The sequence below is a fragment of the Pelmatolapia mariae genome, linkage group LG7 (assembly GCF_036321145.2).
Source record: "Pelmatolapia mariae isolate MD_Pm_ZW linkage group LG7, Pm_UMD_F_2, whole genome shotgun sequence".
In the NCBI taxonomy this organism is placed as follows: domain Eukaryota; kingdom Metazoa; phylum Chordata; class Actinopteri; order Cichliformes; family Cichlidae; genus Pelmatolapia; species Pelmatolapia mariae.
In genome coordinates, this window is record NC_086233.1 from 22,195,397 (window position 1) to 22,214,519 (window position 19,123).

At 39.8% G+C, this 19,123-nt stretch overlaps 2 protein-coding genes across 3 annotated transcripts in view; one reads left to right on the forward strand and one right to left on the reverse strand.

The window, feature by feature from the left end:
- The window catches only part of LOC134630782 (astrotactin-2-like), a 280,317-nt gene that overhangs the window by 213,595 nt on the left and 47,599 nt on the right, over positions 1-19,123 (forward strand). For both annotated transcript variants that reach the window (XM_063478441.1, XM_063478442.1), the window contains 4 exons: positions 535-659; positions 1,832-1,936; positions 3,124-3,303; positions 17,209-17,531. In XM_063478441.1, the coding sequence (XP_063334511.1) occupies positions 535-659; positions 1,832-1,936; positions 3,124-3,303; positions 17,209-17,531 (733 nt within the window). The remainder of the gene's footprint in view (positions 1-534; positions 660-1,831; positions 1,937-3,123; positions 3,304-17,208; positions 17,532-19,123) is intronic.
- On the reverse strand, positions 6,939-13,856 carry trim32 (tripartite motif containing 32). Its single transcript, XM_063478444.1, has 2 exons — positions 13,756-13,856; positions 6,939-13,220 (listed from the first exon to the last, which is right to left on the reverse strand). Exon 2 carries the CDS (start codon positions 13,206-13,208, stop codon positions 11,172-11,174), a length of 2,037 nt encoding a protein of 678 aa, XP_063334514.1. The 5' UTR covers positions 13,209-13,220; positions 13,756-13,856; the 3' UTR covers positions 6,939-11,171.

The window sequence follows — 19,123 nt, forward strand, 5'->3', positions numbered from 1 at the left end:
TCTGTCCTCTGTTACTTGTGTGTCTGGAAAATGTGCTTGATGTCCTCCAATGTATCCGGTGTGGGGGCTTCCCAGGAGAGATCTAAAGATAAAAGCCGCACTGGAAACTGTCTGGACATGCAGAAAAAATATGACCTTGTACTGGAGATAAGCCAAATTTAAATCCTTCAAGGGTTTTTGATTTTTATGGCCCTATTCCCAGAACTTTTTGATCACATCTAAGATAAGGAACCGATGAGCCGAACACCTTTATTTTTACCTGTGCATAGAGGAGGACAAACTCCTTTTCCAAAAGCACATAAAATATTATCATGGAAGAAACTCGCGAGACAGTAAATCCCCAAATCCCAATCGCTGAATGATATAGGACACTAGCAGCTGGACAAGGTACTGGAACATGCCAGGATTGCAGATGCTTTGAGCTGCAGTCAATTTTCATGAGGTTCAGCTGCTTCCTTGACTGTTAAACATAACCTTTAGATTCCTTTAGATACTTAAAGTTTCTTTCTTTCTGTCTTTCTTTTTCTTCCTCAGGGACAACAATTTTATTAAGGACTTTCCTCAGCTTGCTGATGGTCTCATGGTTATTCCTTTACCGGTAGAGGAACAGTGTCGAGGAGTCTTGTCAGAGCCCCTGCCCAACTTGCAGCTACTCACAGGTAAGAACATTTAAGGAAGTTTGGGAATATGTTTTCTTCTCGTGTCTCTCTTTTCTTTTAAAGGCATTGGATTTATTGCACTTTTTGCTAGGAATAGCTTTCTGTTATCCAATTTTAGCCTGTTGCTTGAGAAAGTTAAAAAAAATATATAGCACCCACACAACAATTTCTTATTTGAAAGGCCAAGGATCAAGAAGATACAAGAGATTTATATTGAAATTCATAAATCCACAAATCTCAGTATGTAGATTATTCTTTTGTATTTGCCTCTGTTTTGTGAAATCCAGGGCACAAGATCATCTAATATTATATAATAAGGTGTGGTTTGATCACAAAATCCTCTTTTATACCTCTAGGCCAATACCCCTATATATCTTAAAATGTGAGCACATGCAGAGCACATTACACATATAGATGCCCAAAAACACACTAACTATATATAAACACTATTTAAATATATGGGTTTATAAACTATGTATAATGTTTATTTATGTATTTATTTAATTTTCAACCCTATTCTGTGGGGGACTGATTCACTTAAATGTTGGTCTTGAACCTGCACCTACACCTACACCTCTGCTCCCTAATCCTTCCATTAGCTAAATTGGCACTTGGTCCAAAGTGACCCCTGAGATATTTCACTGAGGGTTCTGCTTTCACAACAATTGGACACACATGCGCACAAACTAAAATTACCCTTTTTCACTGTGCATGAATGTCTCAGGTGTAAAACGCCTTTCAAAGGCAAAGGATCAAGGTTCCCGTAAGCAGTTTATTGTTTTCCCCCCTTGCTCTTCACTTTTGTGGCTATTTAGTTCTAGACTGAAGTGAAAGTTTGGTAATTGAATTGCAGGGAAAGGCAAGATTGCTCCCACTTCTAATGTCAGCAATCCAATTGGAGTTCAAGCTGCTCTATATATCACCATTGATCCAGGAGCAGCTGGGATATGGGCTGGGATAATAAATGGTGTTAAGACAGTAATGGATAACAATGGTTGTGCAATAAACTGTACAAATGAAATGATAGATTTAATTTGTTCATTTATTTTGAATTTCAGCATGTCTTCATAATTCTGAAATTCATAATTAGTTTTAAATTTGTTGTAGCTGTAAACTTTTTGATATCTTTTTGTCTTAAATTCACCAGTTTGTTCACATTTTTTTTTCCTTAGGGGATGCCCAGTTCAGCGAGGCTGTTGGGTACCCTATGGTTCAGCAGTGGAGAGTGCGCAGCAATCTGTACAAAGTCAAACTCAGCTCTATTACCCTAGCTACAGGTCAGTGTCTGAATAAAACTCTGATCACCTGCCATCAGAATATAAGAAACTGATGAATAAGAGCATGTTTTCAATGCTATCACCTAGCTATTAGTTGAGGTATCTTTTGGGGTCGTTATTTGGTAATAAATATTTATATTTATTATATTTTATATTTTTAATAGAACCTGTCAAATGGTGGGATATATTAGCCATCAAGTAGAAAAAATGTTTTAACATAGATTTTTTGGAAAGAAATGGCCAATTGTAAGAATCAGAGCAACTTGACATGAACGAAATTGTGATAGCTAGACCACCAGATCAGAGGATGTACAAAATGGCTCATGTGTTTCCCACGTGCATTGTTTAAAGGAAGGACAACCAGTGAACCAGCCTAAGGTTCATTAATATGTGTGATGAGTGAAGGCTATCCTGTGTGGTCTGATTCCGCAAATTGCTGCAAACCTTAATGCTGGCTATGACAGAAAAGTGTCATAAAACACATTGCAGTGAAGGTTGCTGCTTGTGTGGCTGCATACTCATGGGCTGCTCAGAATGCCTACAGCTGAAGTGTCTACAATGGACATGTGAGTGTTAGAACTGAACAATGGAGCAGTGAAAGAAAGTAGCCTGGGGTGTCAATGTAGACAGAGGAGTGTGTGTGTGTGTGTGTGTGTGTGTGTGTGTGTGTGTGTGTGTGTGTGTGTGTGCGCCCACGTTGTTTGCGTGGGGAACAGATGGCAGCAAGATGCACTACAGCAGGAAAGCAAGCTGAGGCAGGTAGAATGATGCTCTGGCCAGTGTTCTGCTGGAAAGCCTTGGGTCTGGCAATTATGTGGATGTTACTTTGACATGCAGCACTCACCAGGCATTGTTGCAATCCACACAGCCCCTTCTCTGCAACTGTGTAGTTTCTATAATAGGTAACAATACCATGAGCTTTAAAAGCATATGTGGTTTGTGCTGAAAAAAAACCCCAACCTTGCACCTCACAGCTTACAGGGCTTAAAGGATCTGCTTTGTGTGTCATACCTCAGAGCCCCTTTAAAGGCCTTGTGGAGTTAATGCTTTGACAGGTCAGACTTCCTTTGGTTGCGCAAAAAGGACCTATACAATGTTAGGCAGGTAGTTTTAATATTGTGACTGGCCAGTCTATCCTTTTCACCTATTTGGACAAGAATTCACTCATCTCGTCCTTGACGTTTTAGGCTTTTCTAAGGTGCTGAAGACACTGTCAACAGAGAGCACACGTGACGAGCTGCTGGCTTTTCTTCAGCAATATGGCAGCCATTATGTGTCTGAAGCCCTGTATGGCTCTGACCTCAGCTGCAGCATTTACTTCCCCAGCAAGAAGGCCCAGCAGCAGCTCTGGCTGCAGTACCAGAAAGGTGAGTATGCTAACAGTTAGCAATTAAAGCCCAAAATATCTGATTGCTGAATTCTGGAGTAATATATGAAAATGCCTGCCTCATATACAACACAGGGATAATTTAGATAACTTATAGTTACAAAAAGGACACCATGTTTTAATAAAGGGTAAACCTGTAGTGTGAACAGAGTTAAACTAAGCCCTAGTGTTAACAGAAACATGGGTCTAAACTTTATCTGAATATAGAAACTTAACTTGTGTATAAAGAGCCCATCCTTAATTAATTCAGCCTTCGGTTAAATTACTTGTATTCAAGATAACCGTGTTAATTTAAAAGCATCCATCATCTGGCATTTGCAATGCTGTTGCTTTTTTAACTGTGTTTTTGTTAACCTTTTTAGTGATCCCAAATAGTGATATTTAGTTTGGGTGATCAGTGACGTTTATTGGCTCTAAAAATAAAAAGAAGACAGAATTCTAGGTCAGAGAGGTCGACTGCTGAACATCCCCCCTCCCCCTTACAAAGAGCAATATAACAAGATAGTGTTTTTTTCCAATTCTAGCAAGGTTTATAGTAGAAAAGTCCATAAGCATTTGGACAGTGAAATAATTTTTCCTCTGTACACTATTACAGTGGATTTTAAATCAAACAGCCAAGATGTGATTGAAGTGGAGGCTTGCAGCTTCAATTCAAATGGGTTTAATAAAAGTATTGCATTAACTGTTCAGGAATTAGAGCCATTTTTATACATTTTTATATCCCAATATTTCTTGCCTTGAAAATCTCTTGGGTTGTTTTTGCAGTATTATGTGGGTTATTAACTGGTCATGAACCGCTGTCCGATCAGCTTCCAGCATTTGTCTTAATCAGGACAGAGAGTATTTAGTAGGCAGTATCAGTATAACAGAGAGTATCAGTGGCCCCCTGCTGAATTTTTAAGTTTACTCACTTACAAAGAAATGAACAGTCTCTCGTTTTTATGTTAGTTTCATTTTAATGGAGACAGAATATCAACTAAAAATCCAGAAAAAAATACAAACGTTAGAAACTGATTCGCATATCATTGACTGAAATAAGTATTTGATACAATCCGCCAGAATTCTGGCTCCCATAGGCTCTGTATGTGTGACCATCAGTCACCCTTGGTCTGGTGTTCCATGCAAGATCATGCCTCATGCAGTGAGGATGATTAAGAGATAAGTGGTGGATCAGCCCAAAACTACACAGGAGCAGTTAATGATCTGAAGGCATGTCAGATCATTCACCAAGAACACGACTGGTAACATACTATGCCTCAATGGACTAAATCTTGCACCACTCGCAAGATCCCCCTACTTAAGAAGGCACAAGTACAGGTCCATCTTAAGTTCACCAGCGGTGTGGACAGATGAAACCAAAATCAAGCTCTTTGGCATCAGCTTGACCCAGCTTGTTTGGAGGAAGACAAAAGGCCAAAAGAACACAGTCTTGGATGAGAACATCTTTACTTCTACCAGAACACTGAAAACGGGCCGTGGATCGGGCTTCCAACCCAAAACAAACCACTAAGGCAACAAAAGAGTGGCTAAAGAAGAAGCACATAACTTCATAGAGCGGGCTAGCCAGTGTCCAGAATTTAGTCCTGTAGAAAGTCTGTGGAGGGAGCTTCAACTTACTAAGCCACGAAACCTCAAGGATTTAGAGTAGACATGTCAAACTCGATGTCAAACATCACAGGCTGCATACAGCTGATGAGAAGTGGGCCAGTGATATGATAAATGTGTAAAATTACAGAAAAAGGTTCTGGCAGGTAATTGCTCACTGTCCTTTAATTATAAATTTAGAATATAAAGTTTTCATTAATTCACAGAAAATGTCTTTGTACTTTGGTGTATTATGGATGGCATTGGGGAGTGGGGGTCTATCAATAGGAAAAAATAAATGCTCTCGTTTACATTTTCTTAGTGTGGCAGCCCACTTGGCAGCGAGTCTTTTCTGGGCCGATTCTGGGCCTTATATTTAACACCCCTGATTCAGAGAGTTTCTGTAAAGAACAATGAAAATTCCCTCCTAAGATGTGTGAAAACCTCATGACCAACTACAAGAAATGTCTTACTGCTGTGCTGGTCAACAAGGATTTCTCCAACAAGCACTAAGTAATGTTTTTCTTGAAGATCAAATGCTCAGTGACACACAGATAAATTTCTAACTTTTATGTAAGCTATATTTTCCAGATTGTTGGTTAATCTTTCTCCATTAAAATGAATTTAGCATAAAACATTTGAGACTGTTCACTTCTTTATAAGAGAGCAAACTTACAAATTCAGCATGGGATCAATAATTACTTCCCCCACTGTAGCTCTGTACACTTAACAGTTCATCCTACTACTTCCATCAGGAGTCATATCATCAATAAGCACGAATGACCCTGTTCCACTGGCAGCCATACAGGCCTATTCTACAGCTCTGCCTCCACCACGTTTGACAGATATTTTATGGTCATCAGATCATGAGATGTTTCTCTCACTCTCCATGCTTTTCTCTCCTATTGTTTTGGTACAAGATAATCTTGGTTTCATTATTCTGTTTCATCAGAACTGAGAAGCGCCTTTTTGGGCCTTCCTGTTCATGAATATAACCAATGATTTGTATGTTTTTATACATTCTCTGTATTGCCATTTATAAAGGTGTTTCTTGATTGTAGACTTTGATAATGCTACCTTTACTTCTCAAGAGTGTTTGTGACATGGTTAGATGTTGTGAAGGTTTTTTTTTTTCTCAACCAAGGAAAGTAACTATGATCATCGATTTCAGCTGATTTCACGTCACCAAAAGGTCTTTCGGGCCCTTGTGTTGCTGAGCTGACCAGTGCAATCCTTCTTTTAAAAATGCACCAGACTGATTTGGCCACTCCTAAAGTTTTTCTCTAATTTCGGGCTAATGATCACCTCCTTCATTTTCAATGACAGAATAATGGAGAAACAGTTACTTTTCAGCCTCTGAAAGTGGGGGACTAAGTATAAATAATTATGTAAAATGGTTAATGCAGTACTTCTGTTAAAACCCTAAAATTACAGCTGCATTTCAATCACATATTGAATAAAATTACCCGTGCTGGTATACAGTGGCAAAATGAAAATTGTGTTATTGTCCAAAAACGTATTAACCCAAATCTAAATATATGTGTCACAGAAGTATGAGAGTCTTTTCAACAAAGCATGTCCATTTTACTTTATGGTCTTTATTTATGCCTAATAAAGACCATAAAATGTGATGTTCTTCAGCGATGCACTTGAAGCACCAACTAAGTTTGTGTCTCATAACTTCCAGCTGTGTGTACTTGAGTGTTAACTAGATTTTACTTGTACAACATTTTAGGTAAGAAATAAAGTGCCCTTTATCTCGCCACATTATTCTGACAGCTTAAAACACTGATAGGGTTGATTGCCTGTATTATGGCCTAATTGTCAGTGTTACTACTTTTGTCCTCATCAACCACCATTACCTGCATCTAAGTATATGTAAATGAAGTAATCAGCTAATCAGTTACAGTGACAAAAAAGGTTAAAATGCTGTCTTTTAATAACAGCCAGAGAGAAACTGAAAAATTATGCACGCTCACATTCAATTAAAATACATAAAAAGACACTACTGCAGACATTTTATCTGCTCGTTTCATAAATGTTTATTGCACTCAGATTCTTAACAATACAAACAGGAATTGGACTACACAGAGATCTCTACAATGTGCTCAACACACTGTAAAATTCATAGCCTTCAACAACATAATTTAAAAGTCACTGGTTTTTGGTTCATTGACAAAATGCAATATAACAACCTAGTAGAATTACTGAATAAATATGCAAGGAAATAACCTTTCTTCAAAAACATAACAATAATATTAAGATGAGACAATGTGAGATAATTTGATGTTTACCACACTGACACAAGGACACTTGATTTTTCTGGCATTTTATGCATTTTTGTGTTACTTTAAACAGCTTGAATATGTCCAGTAATTACATTTTATTGATCTCTTTAATGTACAGCACTAAAAGAATTTATGGTAAGGTTGACATGCAGACGAGAGTCTTTAATCAATCACTGCTAAGGTAACGCATAGCCCAAAAATAAACACATCACCCAAAATGTAACAGCACAAATATATGAGTGTGATAGACTAGATAGGATACTTCAGTTCAACTTTCTTCTCCTCTTTGCTTATGTAGCAATATTAAAAACATGTATTGGTTATTACACAGTTTGATTCTCATGCTGCTTAATAGGGCTCCAGTGCAGAGTTAAGGTCAGCTTTGTGAAATAAAATATTTTTAAGGCTAAAACAGAGTGAGTCTGCAGTCTGCCCCGTCCCACCTGCCAATCATTGTCTTTAAAAAACAAAAAAGACTTTTTTTATTTATTTATCCTAAAAGCATCAGCTTTCTCACACCACCGTTAAATTCAGAAATTAAATAAATTTAAATGGTGTACCAATAAATTACAAATTGATGGGAGACCAGAATGAGGACACTGTGCATGAAATAGCAAAATATTACATATGGCTGTTGTCCTATCTACCAACAACTGAGAACTCCGGTTGCAAGCTATCTAATATTGAACGAAAACCTGGAGAATACAAAGCAACAGGGAACCAACGCAGTTTCACAAACTCAGGTGTGGGGTAGGATGCTGGAGTTTTCAATCATCATTATCCTTGCAGTGCTACTCCAATTGCTCCTGCCAGCTATGATTCCTACAAAGATTTTGAAACCAGTAGGCAAGCATTAGGAAACAATGCCATGGAGCATGTCAGGTTTGAACAAAGTTTGTAAACATTTGTATTTTTAGAAATGTCTTGTCTGTGACATGAGTGTTGCAGCGGTTTAGTGTTAGCGATGGTAGTATAGTATATATCCTTTAGACGTGACTGCATTTGATGCAGCTGTAGGTACTTTTTTTAGGGAGCAGAACTCGGGTATACTACAAAGGAAGTTCAACATAGCCAGGCTTTCTTTATATTAGCTGGCATGACAAAACATTAAACCCCAGTTGGAGATAATGGGTATCACGATGGTGGTTATCAACATTCTGTTAAGAAAGGTTTTCTGATTCAGGCTCCGAGCACACTCAAACACAAAACGGGGCGTTTCACGTGTTATATGACTCTGCTTCTGCATAAAACGATCCCCGCGAGTGCCACCTCTTCCGGTCAGAGACGTTAATAGGTGAAAAACAATCTGATGATTTAGTGCACGCAATGATTAAACCTGGCTTGATAATTTATTTGTTTTTATGCTGCCGTTAATTTCTAATGCAAGGTCTGCATATTAGAGCTCTGAAAGTTTAAACCAGATACATTTAAACATTAAATGCTGCTGTCACATAGCCTACTAAAGCACATAGAGAACTTGCTTTTGTTTTTTGCCAGCTCAAAGTGAAATTCATTTTACTGATTGAATACGTATTCTTGGTGACAAATGGTCTGATCGATTTTCCATTTTGTGTTCTAGCAGCTCCAGCAATGTAAAAGCAGACTTAGCAGCAGATAAGAATCATGCATAAAAACATCTATACATTTTCTGCATCACCAACTGAATGCATGCAAATTCCAGTAACAATACAATGCACAGTTTGTGCTGTTGGAATTTTACAGCATTCAGTGGTTTCAGTGAGGTACGGCTTAACAAGTTGCATATATGAAACCTATTACTCCAGCAAAGAATCTGTACAGTACTTAACACATGATATAAATTAAAGAATCAGTGAGAACATGGTGCTTCAAGCTGATTTTGAACTGAAACTAAACATAAATTGCTCCTGACAAGGTTATGTGTTTAGCATAGGTTACCACGGTGATTAAGCCAGGTAAAAAGAAAGTCACCTTTGTGACACTGAAAACTCTGACTTTAAGCTTCAACACAGCTTGCTAAGCCATTACTCTCACTTCTGAGTACACCCCTCAGAGCTTTTCACTTTTAAACACTTTCCAAACTACAAAGGTCATCCTACCCCTTAGAACATTTCTGCTTTGTTCATAATGGGAACAGCTCTGTGTAAGAAAAAAAAAAAGCTATTGTGTTTTTCATTCTACTAGACTAAAACTACCAGGTGAAGCAAAAACCAAACAAAGGAAAACAAAGAGCTAAAACCGAGGTAAAATCTATGAGTGAGATAAACAGCTGGAATATCATCTGAAGCAGATAACAGAATTTTATGCTACATCCGTCTGTATTTCAGTGATATTGTGGTTAGGCCATGGCTGGAAAGTCACTGGAAGAAAATTACAAAAAATGTACAAATGTGAAATGTACAGAGAGAAATGTATGCAGCTCAGGCTGTGAATTTTAGTGACAGTTGCTTAAAAAAATGTCACTAAAGCCTAACGACTGCTCCAGAATGTTCTCAACTGTTGTCTCATGTTTGGGCACGATGTGTACAAGATTGATGGACAGAACTTTAATACCGCAACAAAAGACAATAATGTGCTCTCAAAGCCCCACAGGAAAAAATGATAATGTGGTCAACCGAATAAAAAGTGCTTTTGATTGTATTAACAAGGCTACCCTTAAATCAACTTTAAAAGATGTAGTAATGTTCTGTTTTTCACCTTTACAGTCCTACATAACAAGTTTCCTAAAACATGAATTAAAAAGATAAACAAAAAATCCATTAAGTTTCTATTACAGTTTAATAGTTCTACCACAGCACATAATATTGGAGTTTGGACTCTTTTCAGTCCACACCTTAATGTTTTAAATTTAATGTTCCCTGAATGTTACTGAATGCAATTTAATGAATGCTGGTACTTGGTTATGCTATGAGCTAACTGTGCAGTAAACATTAAAGCTGCCAGCTGCATTCAGCGACATCAATGTTAGTGTGTGCTACTTAAACCTAACACAAGAAAACAGTGATATATTGATAAAGTGCTTCACAGGCTCAAAGCCTTATGCTTTATTTAATGTAAATACATGTTTAGCGAAGGCCAGGCTGATTGGTGAGTACAGCAGCCAATAAAAGGGGAAGGAAGAAAAATAAAAATCAGTGCCTCAGTTGCATCTTAGGCTTATTCCAAAGAGATAGCATGCCAGTGTGTTTAATCTTAAAAGTTTGCATGAGCAGATCCACTAGACCAATATAAGGCCCAGTGGCCAGAATCAGCCCGCCAAAAAGTCCAATCTGGCCCACTGGATGGCTTTGGAAATTGTCAAGGAGGGCATAAATTTTAAACTTAACTATATTTTCATAGGTTTTACAGCTTTTCCTACTGACCTCCTCAGTGATCGTTTATACTTCACCAAAGTAAACACAAGTAAACCATTAAATGAGAGAAAGCTCTTGTTTTTTCACCATCTATTTTTACAGTCGGTTCAGCATTTAAAAAAAAAAAAAAAAAAAAGACATTCTGCCAATTAATGAAAATAAATTTAGTTTGATATTTTTTTTTGTAACTTTACACATTTACTTCTTACAATTTAAGCCCAAAGCAACATTTCTATATCATGTAGAAAAACTGATTTATTCTTGAAATTGCACTTGTTTCTTTATATTGAAATATCTCAGGGACTAAATGTGTGATTAAACACTATCAGAAAGGGAAGTTTCACCAGTCTGGCCCACTTAAGATCAAAGTGGGCTGTACGTGTCCCACAATGTAAAATGAGTTTGACATCCCTGCAATATAAGAACCGGATTCAACTTGAGGTACTCAAGATAAAACCCAGTAGACTATAACCTGAATTGAACTGACTGAATTACTGATTTAATAAGCCAAATGAGAGCTACAGTGAGAACTGACTGGACTGCAGCTAAATTAAAGAGTGTTAAATAAGAGTATGTTTCTTCCTTTTCCAAACTTCTTTACTTTGCAATTACACAACAAAGTGTAATTACACTTTGTTGTTCTTCTAAGAAGTAGAGGAATGCCTCCTCTGAATGTATGTGTAGACTTTAACACAGTGGTCCCAACAGTCCAGCACTAGCAGCTGTCCTTTCTGGGTAGTGGCCACTCCCACAGGACAGGTCAGCCCTTCCTGGATTAAAATATTGTATCCACCTTCTTTTGGAAACTGGAGGATTTCTTTCCTGCCACTGTCTGTAACCAGCAAATCTCCATTGGAATCCACACACATGCCAGTGATACAGCGGAAGTCTTCCGTCTCCGAGAAGAAATGGCTGAGCTGTTTGCCAAGCTGGCCATCAGTACCCACCGAACCAATGGAAAAGCCACCCTCCAGGTGGGGCTCATTCTGGCGTTTCTCAAAGTTCAGGGCCAAGCCCTGGGTAAAATAAACCGTTCCAGCTGCATCACATGTCACAAACTTTGGCCGTACAGCAGAGCAAAGTCTGTTGTAGCTGACCACACCTACGTTGCGGTCCACCGCTATACACCACAGCTTGCCACCTTCGACATCTGACACCACAAACTGGCCTGATGGCATGGCAGTAATACCCCAGGGTTTAATCAGTTGGTTCTTGTGGCAGGCCACACAGTGTCCATCCATGGTGTAAACTTTAACTGAGTTATCGTAGTTGTCAGTGACACCAATCAAGCCTTGTGCAGTCACAGCAATAGATAAGGGGATGAGGTTAGGCAAATCAGCCCCCAGGAAGCTCAGGACAAAGTTGTCAATGCTACTAGCGCTGCGCCGAATTTCACGTTGGAAGCCTTTGCGATTAAAAATCTGGATGCGGAAGTTCCCACGATCAGCCACCAGTACCTCACCTTGAGGCGTCACACAGATGCTGACAGGCAGATTGAAACTCCCAGGTAGAGTTCCCTTAGAGCCCATCTTCTTCACAAACTGGCAGACTGGCGGCCCTGAACTTGCCCGCGCTGCTCCAGGTGAACCTCCTCCTGCATCCATAGACTTTGATTTAAAGCTGCTTGGCGAACCACATACTGCCTCCTCCACAGCTGCAACCATGTCAATGTCTCGGTAAAGATCCACTGGAGCCACCACTTCACCTCCTGTAGCTCCCGCCCCCTCTACATCACTTTCAAGTGCAATTTCTAACCCACTCTCCTCATCATCTGTATTGATGGTGCAAGTTCTTGTGGTCAGCTGGCCCACTTCTAGAGGCTTAGACTGCTCTGTTCTGATCAGCTCTGGCTGTTGCAGTTGAAAGGTTGTGGGTAAACTGCTCCTCAGATCCAGTTCCTCATCATCACTGTCTCCGCCATCGTCTTTTAGCAGGGCAATGTCACTTTGTCTTGCTCGCATTGTCAGATAATCACAGCGTGACACCACTTTGACCTCTGCAATGTTAAGAAGATATGTCTGCTCCTCCAGGACCTGCGCGTTGAGCTTTTCTACTTCTGCCATGGAAGTCCTGAATGTCCTTCGAGACCTGCTGAGCTCCTCTTGAAGACGTAGCTCAGCTGTAGTGTAGTCCTGCTGTATTGTTCGGTACTTTAGTCTCAAGGACTTGGAAATGTTTTCAATTACTGTCTTTTTCTTCTGAATTTCTCCTATAACATCACGGAGAGCCTCCAGTTTACAACCCAGGTCCTTACGACGCTGTTCAGCAGCCACCCTTATCGGCTGGACTGAATGTCCTTCATGCAGGTGGCCATCTCCTTTGCAGAGCTCACAGAGAACCGAGGCACAATCGTGGCAGTACTGTCGCGGCAGGCGATTGCAGCAGGATTTGCACATTAGGGCGGCGGCAGCAGCACTGCAGGACATAGTGCAATCGAGAATCTTAAGCACAGTGAGATTGTCGGCCAACTGGGAGATGCTGCTCATACGGGAGACCTTGCTACAAAAGGGGCAGCGGACACCATTGATAGTATTGGCCAACAGCTTCTCCAGACACTGCCGGCACACTGTGTGACCACACTGCAGGAGCTTGGGTCGCATTTGTTCCTGGTTGTAGGTTTCCAGGCAGATAGGGCATTCGAGAACCTCCCTCATTAGATCTGGGTCAAGAGCAGCTGCCATTGTGGTCCTCACCTTAAATGGAAGAAATTAAAAGTTCTGTAACATTGTGCCACACTGTGCAACACTGAAGCAGACGAAACTAACAGATATTCAAAAAAATAAACACAGGATGCAGCCACGCTTATTTGCCAGGTCAAGTTTAAGGAAGATTCTAGATAACAGAGCAGATTAGATCAACATTAACGGTTAGCTAGACACAGTTCAATGACGTGGAGCTACTGAAAACCGACATATGGTGAGTGATGGCGTGTATCAGCAAGCTAAGAGATACACCGTATCATGCTATTGAGAAACGGGAGTACTAGGTTAAATCCTACACCAACATAATGCTAACTTGTTGTTTTACAGCAGGTTGACACTGCAGTCCAGACTTACAAAGGAAAAGTAAATCGTAGGCCTCACCACAATACGACAAATGCCCTTAGCCCTGCACATAAACAGTAGTGTTATTCAACGACAGTACTGACTTTGAAGGGCGTGCATTGAAACGTAAGAAAGGCGACTCGTCGTAAGAGTCTCTCGAGGCATTTCTGCTTTTAAACATTACCTTCACTTCACAGTTTTGCTGGTTAAAAAGTGCAGCGCTGTTGCGGGGCGTTCTGTATCTTTCTGCTATGCAGCTGCTAGTAAAGACTGCAGTGCTGACGACATCACGCACACACAACCGGGATGTTACGCAATACGCACAGAGGCGAGCCCTACGGTTGTTTTGATTGGCTGCCATTTAGTAAACGGAGAGCGCAGTTTTTCAGGATTACTGGAGCTCGCCACCTAGCGAGTTGGATGACCTCAGAAATTCCCAAAAGAAATACAACTCTATACCAAATGTTTGGGTTTTTTAAATACAAAATTCTATCGATTTGGTAAGATTGGTATATGCAGTGAATAAACACAGAGGCAAAAAGCAAGAGTAAGCATTGCATGTTTAGGTGTGATATAAATGCAATTAGATGGATTCATATGTGTTCTTCTCCCTGCAACTTGTTAATTCAACAGTAAAATGCAATAAACACAATAAAATTATTGCAGTGTCATTTTAGCAGAATATCCTTCTCCATTAAAGCTACCCCCTTTTAAGTTAGATAACTGGTTAACTTGTAACCAAGTAACCAAACTTGTAGCTGAGAAAACTATTCTCCCATAGCATACCTGAAGCAGTGTTCACAAGCTTTGTTTTTAAAAGAAGGCAGTAATTACACAGAGTGACCACTAGATGTCAGAATAGGTCTACTTAGAATGTTCACACGATACAGATATCAGCAACAAAATTAAAACCACTGACAGGTGAAGTGAATACCACTGGTAATCCAGTTACAGCACAATGTTCTGCTGGGAAACCTTGGGTCCCGGCAATCATGTGGATTACTCTGACACGTGCCACCATTGTTGCAGACAAAACACACCCCTTGCCTGCATGGCGACAGCACCTCCCTTTGCTTTAACAGCACTGGCTTCCCCCAAAGGTCATGTCCCACCTATTCTGCAGAAACGCCGACCAGCTAAGGCAACATGAGTCTGTGTTTTTAACCTGGTCTGCAAACTCTCCTGATATCAGTCAAACATCAATGGGATATGCAGGAACAAGCCTGGAGGAGGCCCCACCCCACAACCCATAGGACTCATCAGATTAGCTGGCAGTGTCTGGTGCTAGACATCACACCACACTGCTGAAAACTCCCATGTCCCCAGTGGGTGAGAGCTGTTGTGTCAGCTGCAGAGTTGCAACACTGAGCTCGTGGCTTTAATGTTGGAGCTGATGATGTAATTTACTTTAACAGGACTATCTAAAAATGGCCCACTTTAAGATATATCCTAAGATATTTAATATTTCTTTTAGCCTACTATCATCAGAGCCGTAATTGTTGTGCTGCACTTTTTTTCACTATATTAGTTAAAAGAAATGTATATAATTCACAAGATCTATACTTAAAGCAAGGACCTGTTAAAATCACTAGTTAGTATGGACCTGTTACAGTTGTCTTACTAAAGAAATCACATCATCCGCCCATAGTGAGTGTATCTGTATCTAATTGCCTTAGAAAGATACCTGACTCTGTTGCTGTTGTTGCGTGGGCAACATCACTCTGGCCAAAGGGGATGGGTCCCTGTTGACTTAATTATGATGCAACCAGTCTACAAAGAGATTTTAATTAACAAAGACAGATCAAGATTAATAGCAAGTAACCTCACCACATTTATCTCTTTACAGTGTTTTGGTGACAGGCAAGTCTTGCACAAGCATCACATCTATTCCACACAGTAAAGAGCTGTCACAGCTAAATAGGCAACAAGCTGGGTCACTCCTTAAACTGCGAATTTGGGGTAATTTCTAAATGTGTGTGGAGTGTACTTTATACACCACAAATAAGCAGGCTCACAGACACAGGTGCACAATGCTTAGGTGATATGGGATTTATTGTGGGAGCTGGTTGACAACATCTCTTTTCATTGTCTGTGCTTCCTTGTGAAGTGAGTGTAATTGGGCTCATGGGCCTCCCATTGAGCCTGTTTGCATTGTGTTTCAAATGAAGTTACCACCCACCTTTAAAGTGTCATCTAGGTGGACACAGGGAATAAGTCACAAAGACACACAAACTTTTCTTTGACACACAGACTTATGGAAAAAGTCATAGCTGCCTGACATGAAATACAGCTTAGATTTAATAACTAAACATTGAGCACAGATGGTTATTTTAGAGCCACTTTTTAATATTATCCTGGAAGAATCCACTCTGGTATATTTGTCTAAACCCAGTATTCTTTTTGGATATGATACTTAATTGTTGCAACAACTTTTTTGTCAAATTGTTACTTACTTACCTTGATTTTTAATTAAAACGGTCATGGAAATGCCACATAAATGTAATGCAAATTAGAATAGTTAGAAAATGTTTGTTTTGTATTTGCAGATAAATATTTCACATTTTTTTATAAGATGCCTGCTATTTTCTTTTATGCATTGCATGCTGTAAATTTGTTATTTGATGCTTGCAGTTTTAATTTCTGCAGAGCTAATTCTTAATAAGCCTTTTAAAAGAGCATCTCTAAATTGGCCTAACTGAACATGCAATGAAGAGGAAGAGCAAACTTAAACTGTCTACACTTTCAGTAAGCGTGACTATAGAGTAGGTATTTGCACACTGCTGTTTTTGTACATGTGTAGAGGCTGATGTTGTAATTTACACTGATAAAAACGGATTTGTTTTCAGTAATATGCTTCTCATTTTTTCATATTTCTCATTGTGTTTTCTCCACAGTTTGTTGCACAGCGAGACAGTGCATTATATTTAATTGTTATATCATGAAAGAAGCTTTGGTGCACTCTTATTTATTGTTTTAGAAAAAATGTATTATCGCTTAGTTGGAAAACTCGCATTTCTTTGGAAAGTAAACGGAAACAAAAGCACATCTGCCACATCAGCACAGATGGCAGATGTGCTCCACTGAAACATGTGGCTTGCTGTGTCCTCCAAATCAATCACTCAACACCCGATTAGCAATCTCTCTCCTCCCCTGTTTCTTTCACTTCCTCTTCTTTCAATGTGGTGTGTTATTTTCCTGCTTAAGGAGGAAATGATGAAAAAGAATCTCCCCAAACTCCAGTGAGGACATCAAAAAGTGGTAATTGACACTTATGAGAAGAAACCAGGCACATCCCCTCCCTCCTTCTTTTATCCCCTAGCCATTCCTCTTTTGTCTATGACAGCTGATGGTCGTAAGGGATTAGGTTTTTTGTTTTTTTTTCTTTCAAGTAAATCCAGATGGTGATATTCTATGCAACTAATCTTCTTTTTCTCCAAGCAAGGTTAAATTATTTTTACAGAGTTAAGAAAAAGGGGATTGTCTTTATAATTATGAAAGCGTACATATAAAAAAAGAAAGAATCTGACACTGTGGCATCAATCATTTAAAGTAAATCAATATTGCACTTAATTGTTTATCTCCTTCCTTTGACTAATGCCCCATATAACACCCCTTTCTCCCCCAAAAACCCCTCCAGAGGCAACAGAGCAGGGTATTGGTGGAGGTGGGCGTCGTGAGCTGAAGTCACTTCCCTTCATCAGCTACCTGTCGGCGCTGCAGAAGAGCCAGCTTTTATCTGATGATATGGTGAATGGCGTGGAGATCCGCTGCGAAGAAAAGGGCAGCTGTCCAGCTGGCTGCCACCTATGCCATCACCAGGCCATGATGGGCGGAGTATCGGGAAGAGGCCGCACTGGTAACGGCAGGACTGGTGAACAGCCTTCCCCCATCCCTGTTCTGCTGGAAGTCAGCCGCGTCGTGCCCCTTTACAGCTTGGTCCAAGACAACGTCACCAAAGAGGTGAGAAAGCAGCGTGGGAGTATAGGAAGCTCTGTGTCTGTGTGCCAGCTTACGTGCACATGCATGTGTGCAAAGGGAAAAGGGACAGATGAGAATGTGAACTGTCAACCTAATTAAGAGGTGTGATGCTACTCAAAGCAAAAGCAATCCGCATACAGGAATAAACTTTCACCACTTTATTTAAACATCAGATGTTTTTGTTTTTTTAATGAAATGCCTAATTTTATCATTAATACCGCAATTCATTTTATTTTTCCAAGTTTGCAAGATTTAATCTGCTAACATCTATGCATATCGTTTAAATATGAATATGATTATCCCATATATATAGAGAGATAGATAGACAGACAGACAGATAGATATGCACATCTGTCTTCACATCTTTACACTGCTGGTGGTTTGTGCTGACAAGCTGGCAGCTAAATACTGCACCACTGGGCATTCAGTTAATGGTGATGTAATCAAACTTTCTAACTGTACATATTTGTTGTCGTCTGAAGCGTTTAACTGATGCAGTTATAAGAATTCAACTCTAGGTGGCATTGGTTGGTTGACTTTGACCGCTGGAAACGAATACTGTAATACAGAGGGACTAAAAAGGATGACATCATGGTTTTCTCTTGTGGGGAAGTCGATGTGTATATGTGTGAGATATGCGCGCCCATGTCTAAACAAGTATATACAGCTGAATGTAATATCAGCTTAATTGCCACGTGCTGCACTATGATTCATCCCATTTGAGATGTCTTTGGATCTTTTTGCAGAGAAAGTTAATCATATCACATTTCCTTTCCATAAGCAAATTTACTAATGGCGTCTGGCTAAATATTAGACCATATTTTCTCTGTTTGGTCATTCAGCACTTTTTTCTTTTTGATACCTAAGTTTTGACAACTTTGTCTTCTCAGTGTGAGTAAACAAGATTTCAGGTAACGTCCACCTAAGACATGTGCATGCATATATATGGAGGAGTTTAGCTTAGTTTAGCTCATGCTTTACCCGTGTCAAGCATTCAGCAATCAAATGTATTCGTGTGTGTGTGTGTGTGTATATATATGTATATGTATATATATATATATATATATATATATATATATATGTATGTATGTGAACCAATGATCGCACATACACGACATAGCTTCCTGTACGTGCCTCCCATAACAAGTACCACAGCCCCAAAGAAAGGAAGGCACAATCAATAGCAGACGGCCCATAGTGGGCTTCATCAATACCTAAACGTGAGGAAGAGTAAAATGTCTCTGTTGCCTCTCTTCCAAACACCTTGCTATCCATCCATCCTTTTCTCTTCCCCTACCCACTAGTGGTCTTCTGGGGGTTTAGAGAGTGAGATGTATGAGAAGGAGGAGGAGGAGGAGGAGGAGGAGGAGAAGGGCTAGACTGCAGTGGATCGCTCAGCCCTTCTGAGGTAGCTTGAGGCAGGATTATTAGCTTCTTATTGATGTCATCGACCTCTTGGGAGGGAGGGGAGTCCATCACTGCTCCTCTTTTCTTCGCTTTCTCTTCTTCTCTCGGCCACAGCTGCTTCTAGTCAGAATGGCACATACCTACATTGCATTAGAGACAAGCGACGA